At 42.5% G+C, this 6,076-nt stretch overlaps 1 protein-coding gene across 1 annotated transcript; it reads right to left on the bottom strand.

Annotated features, from left to right (window-relative positions):
• Positions 1–1,787: 1,787 nt before the first annotated feature.
• LOC116547065 (mediator of RNA polymerase II transcription subunit 1-like) lies at positions 1,788–5,758 on the bottom strand. Its single transcript, XM_032273132.1, has 4 exons — positions 5,444–5,758; positions 3,221–3,275; positions 2,984–3,116; positions 1,788–1,982 (listed from the first exon to the last, which is right to left on the bottom strand). Exons 1-4 carry the CDS (start codon positions 5,541–5,543, stop codon positions 1,950–1,952), a joined length of 321 nt encoding a protein of 106 aa, XP_032129023.1. The 5' UTR covers positions 5,544–5,758; the 3' UTR covers positions 1,788–1,949.
• Between the last annotated feature and the right edge of the window lie 318 nt (positions 5,759–6,076).

Genomic DNA, 6,076 nt, shown 5'->3' with positions numbered 1-6,076 from the left:
AAGAGCAAAACTCCATTGCAACAACAACAAAAAAAATGGCCCAGCATGGTGGCTGACGCCTGTACTCACAACACTTTGGGAAACCTGAGGTCAGGAGTTCCAGATCAGCCTGCCCAACACGGCAAAACCTCATCTCTATTTTTCTTTTTTTTTTTTTTTTTCCAAGACAAAGTCTCCCTCTGTCACCCAGGCTGAAGTGCAGTGGCCTGATCTTGGCTCTCTTCAACCTCTGTCTCCTGGGTTCAAGCAATTCTCTGCCTCAGCCTCCCAAGTAGCTGGGATTACAGGCGCCGGCCACCATATCCAGCTAATTTTTGTATTTTTAGTAGATACATTGTTTCACCATCTTGGCCAGGCGGCTCTTAAACGCCTGACCTCGTGATCCAACTGCCTGAACCTTCCAAAGTGCTGGGATTACAGGCACGAGCCACCGCACCCAGCCACCTCTTCATCTCTACTAAAAATACAAACTTAGCCAGGCATGGTGACACACACCTGCAGTCCCAGCTACTTGGGAGGCTGAGGCAGGAAAATCACTTGAACTCCAGGAGGCAGAGTTTGCAGTTAGCCGAGATTGTGCCACTGTACACCAGCCTGAGCGACAGAGCAACACTCCATCTCAAATTAAAAAAAAAAAAAAGACGGCAGGCAGGGTGGCTCACACCTGTAATCCCAGCACTTTGGGAGGCCAAGGGGGTGGCTCACGAGATCAAGAGATTGAGACCAGGGCCAGGCGCGGTGGTTCACGCCTGTAATCCAAGCACTTTGGAGGCCAAGGCGGGCAGATCACCTGAGGTCGGGAGTTCAAGACCAGCCTGACCAATATGGTGAAACCCCATCTTAAATAAATAAATAAATAAAAAGAGAGATTGAGACCATCCTGGCTAACAAGGTGAAACCCCGTCTTTAAAAAATAAATAAATAAATAGAGAGATTGAGACTATCCTGGCTAACAAGGTGAAACCCTGTCTCTACTAAAAATACAAAAATCAGCTGGGTGCGGTGGTGCACGCCTGTAGTTCCAGCTACTTGGAAGGCTGAGGTAGGAGAATCGCTTAAACCCAGGAGGCGGAGGTTGCAGTGAACTGAGATCATGCCACTGTACTCCAGCTTGGTGACAGAGCAAGACTTTGTCTCAAAAAAAGAAAGAAAAGAAGCCGGGCGCGGTGGCTCAAGCCTGTAATCCCAGCACTTTGGGAGGCCGAGGCGGGTGGATCACGAGGTCAAGAGATCGAGACCATCCTGGTCAACATGGTGAAACCCCGTCTCTACTAAAAATACAAAAAACAAGCTGGGCATGGTTGTGTGTGCCTGTAATCCCAGCTACTCAGGAGGCTGAGGCAGGAGAATTGACTGAACCCAGGAGGCGGAGGTTGCGGTGAGCCGAGATCGCGCCATTGCACTCCAGCCTGGGTAACAAGAGCAACCCCCCAAAAAAAAAAAAAAAAAAGAAAGAAAAGAAAAAGAAGCCCTGGGATAGACTGAGGTAGGAGAATCGCTTAAACCCAGGAGGCGGAGGTTAAGTATAGATTCTGAAAAATCTTTGCCCCAGAAAATAAACTTGTTCCCGAGAAAAATAACTTCTGACCAGTCTCAAAACCTAGCTGTGAGGCCGGGTACAGGGTAATCCCAGCATTTTGGGAGGCCAAGGCAAGTGGATCACAAGGTCAGGTTCGAGACCAGTTTGGCCAACATACTGAAACCCCATCTCTACTAAAAACACAAAAAATTAGCTGGGTGTGGTGGTGCATGCCTGTAATCCCAGCTACTCGGGAGGCTGAGGCAGGAGAATCATGTAAACCTGGGAGGCGGAGCTTGCAGTAAACTGAGATCACACCATTATAACTACAGCCCAGCTGACAGTGTAGACACCCTCTCAAAAAGAAAAAAAACCTAGCTGTGAAGAACAGCACTGTCTGTCAAAATCAAGGAATATCAATGTTATTTGCTCACCTTAGCTGCTGTACAAGCTCTGGACAGCTCTGAAATCAAAAAAAATTATATTAAAACTACTTTAGCACATTTGAAGATATCAAAAGCCTTTCTCTTTTTCTATAGCACATGCTTTACAATAAAATCATTAAAACTACAGATGGTCCTCATATTAAAATATTTTAAGCTTGTTCTTCCTACTTAGTGAACCACAGGATTAGGGTGAAAAACTTAAAGTCAAAGCATATGAAATAGTTTTTAAAGGAATCAACTCTCAGTAGCTTGCTTAAAACATTAGGAACTCTGTAATGCCATACATGGAATTTATATCAAATTGTCTGGCTACACGCATTTTACATTCATCTCTATTATACAATTTTTCAGAATATCTGTCCTTGATTATAATTTCTTTGAAGGTAGGAACCCTGAGTCATTTATTTCTGTATCCCCACCACCTATTGTTCAATTGCGGCTCATGTTTGTTGATATGAAATTAAAAGGGTTCCTGCCAGGCGCAGTGGCTCAGGCCTGTAATCCAAGCACTTCGGGAGGCTGAGGTGGGCAGATCACTTGAGGTCAGGAGTTCAAGCCCAGCCTGACCAACATAGGGAAACCCCGTCTCTACTAAAAATATGAAAATTAGCCAGGCATGGTGGCACGCACCTGTAATCCCAGCTACTCGGGAGGCTGAGGCAGGAGAATAGCTTGAATCCAGGAGGCGAAGATTGCAGTGAGCCGAGATCATGCCACTGCAATCCAGCCTGGGTGACAGAACGAGACTGTGCCTCAAAGGAAAAAAAAAAAGAAAGAAAGAAAAAGAAAAGGGTTCCTATGGTGTTTCCACTTGTCAAAGCCCTTGGATAATATCAGGGATGGGATGCATGTTTTCTAAATTCCATTCTATAGCTGTTGATTTTGTAGCCCATCACATCATCTCTACAGTGGCTCATGAAAAAAACCTAAACCCAAGCTATATAAACCCCAACAATTAATTTTAAAATTAATGTCCCTAAGTAAACCCCACAGATTCCAGTGAAATATCAACACATACCACAGGATTCTCCCCATGGTGAGCCACTTTTACATCACAAAGCTGTCCTGCAGGATCTAACTGCACTTCCACATAGAACATATCTGACGTGATGTAACATTCAGTGCCACTGGCACTGAGATGAGAGCCCAGTCTAGCAGGAACAAATCAAAACAAAAATTAATAGAAGACACATAAATAAAGCCACCCAAAGTTAACACCAAGTTAAACATTTCTGCCTACAGAAAGACTACTTACCCATTCTGTCTTGCTATGGACTCCAAACGATCAGTCATTGCTGGTAAAGATGTTACTATGAAAGGATGAAAAAAGGAAGTCACAAGAATGCTCCAAATAACTTAAATGATATTCTTCAAAGACAAAAAGATCCAACCTTCCAAAGCCATAAACATATTCAGAGTTCAAATGTTTGTAATTGACACAAAGTTCATTGGTAAGGCTTAGCTGTGGCCTATGCAGCACTAAAGGTCAAAAAAAAAGATCTATTTGAAAAATTACTTAATCTTTCTCCACTCCTGTTTCCATTACTCATTATGTGGAACAAGTTGCCTTTAACTTAAGATACATTTATCTGCTAATCACAGAACAAGGAAGATTAACATAAAAATGAACATAAAAACAAATACTCATCATTAACAACAGCATTAATCACAACAGTCAACAGGTTAAAACAACCCAAATGTCCACTAGCAGATGAATGTATAAACAAAATGTATATACAGAGAAGTCTTTTTCAACCTTAAAAAAAAGAAATTTTTTTTCCCAGACAGGATTAAGGCTGTTGAAAAAAAAAAGAAATTCTAACAAATGCTTCAATATGGATGAACCTTGAAAACATTATGCTAAGCAAAATAAGCTAGTCACAAAAGGGCAAATATTGTATGATTCCACTTATATCCGGTATACAGAGTAGTCAAATTCATAAAGACAGAAAATAAAACGGTGGCTGCCAGGGACTAGGGGAAGGCAGGAAGGAAACATCACTTGTAGAATGTAAGATTGGGAAGATGAATAAAGTTTTAGAGATGGACAGTGGTGATGATGATACAATATGAATGTACTTAATGCTACTGAACTATACTCTAAGAAACAGTTAAAATAGTAAATGTTATGTATATTTTACCACAATTAAAAAAGAAAAAATACACCAGGTACAGTGGCTCACACCTGTAATCCCAGCACTTTGGGAGGCCAAGGCAGGCAGATCACAAGGTCAGGAGTTCAAGACCAGCCTAACCAACATGCTGAAACCCCCTCTCTACTGAAAATAGAAAAATTAGCTTGGCGTGGGGCTGTGCCCCTGTAATACCAGCTACTCGGGAGGCTGAGGCAGGAGAATAGCTTGAACCCAGGAGACGGTGATTGAAGTCAGCCAAGATGGCGCCACTGCACTCTAGCCTGGGGGACAGAATGCGACTCCAAAAAAAAAAAAAAAAAAAGGCTGGACACGGTGGCTCAAGCCTGTAATCCCAGCACTTTGGAAGGCCGAGGCGGGTGGATCACGAGGTCAAGAGATCAAGACCATCCTGGTCAACATGGTGAAACCCTGTCTCTACTAAAAATACAAAACATTAGCTGGGCATGGTGGCGCTTGCCTGTAATCCCAGCTACTGAGGAGGTTGAGACAGGAGAATTGCCTGAACCCAGGAGGCGGAGGTTACGGTGAGCCGAGATCGCGCCATTGCACTCCAGCCTGGGTAACAAGAGTGAAACTCCGTCTCAAAAAAAAAAAAAAAAAAAAAAAAGATGGGGTTTCATCATGATGGCCAGGCTGGTCTTGAACTCCTGACGTCAGGTGATCCACCTACCTCAGCCTCCCAAAGTGCTAGGATTACAGGTGTGAGCCACCATGCCCGGCCTTTCTTATGGAGATTAATCAAAAAAGAACATGTGAAGGGCCAGGGCGGTGGCTCACACCTATAATCCCAGCATTCTGGGAGGCTGAGGCAGGCGGATCACCTGAGATCAGGAGTTTGAGACCAGCCTGATCAACATGGTTAAACCCCATCTCTACTAAAAACACACACAAAAAATTAGCTGGGCGTAGTGATGGGCACCTATAATCACTCAGGAGGCTGAGGCAGAAAAATCGCTTGAACCCAAGAGGAGGAGGTTGCAGTGAGCCGAGATCGCACCATTGCACTCCAGCCTGGGCAACATACAGAGACTCCATCTCAAAAAAAAAAAATGTGAAGAAAGAAAAGAACTTTCCCCAGGTATCTTTATTACCCTTCATCATTTATCTTTTAAATTTACCTTTTAAACCTCTTAGCCTCCAAAACAGGATCGAAAACAAATGTTTCAAGCTTTAGCAAAAAGCTCATTCCAATTCCATAAATGAAAGCAACAGCAACAACTAGTATATAAAGTTGACCTACCTCAATTTATATTTCTAGTCTAAAATAGTCCTTCTTAAACTGGGGGTTATATGAAATCAGCATATTTCAAGTGTTTACAAACCTTTGAGAGCCTTCTGCAGTGTCTCCAAACAGCTGATCAAATGCTGATGCCCTCCAGAACTCATCACAACCCTCTTCTCCTGTGTCAAGTGGGAAAACATTTGAGGTGAAAATTAAGCAAGCCAACAGTGTTTTGGGTAAACATACACATTATCCCAGTAGTAATATTTTAGGATAGTCTATAGATGCTATATAGTGTACAGACTTTGTAGACTATCCACAGCAAGAAAAATCCATATATATGAGTGTAGAAAAAGGTATTGTTCAGCCAGGCACATGGCTCATGCCAGTAATTCTAGCACATTGGGAGGCCAGGGCTGGAGAGAATCACTTGAGCCCAGGAGTTTGAGACTGGCCAAGGCAAGATAGAGATCCTGTCTCTATTTAGTTAAAAACAAAAAAGAAAAAGAAAAACGTATTTCCAGATCTACAAGAAGAAAACAAAATGTAACAGATGAGATCTGCCTCCTGTGGAAAGGACTACATTCTAAGATATAAACAGTTAAATGAGATGGCTCATGAGATTTGGTAGTGTACAAATTTAACAAGGTGATTTGCACGTAATCTGAGAAATGCAACCAAATTTTAGGAAAACAAGATTGACTCTTTTTTTTTTTTTTTTTTTTTTTTTTTT

This window comes from Sapajus apella, unplaced genomic scaffold, assembly GCF_009761245.1.
Source record: "Sapajus apella isolate SASKATOON/1434 unplaced genomic scaffold, GSC_monkey_1.0 scaffold1998, whole genome shotgun sequence".
Lineage (NCBI taxonomy): Eukaryota > Metazoa > Chordata > Mammalia > Primates > Cebidae > Sapajus > Sapajus apella.
Note: the sequence above shows the minus strand (reverse complement) of the source record. Positions and strands in the feature narration are given on the sequence as shown.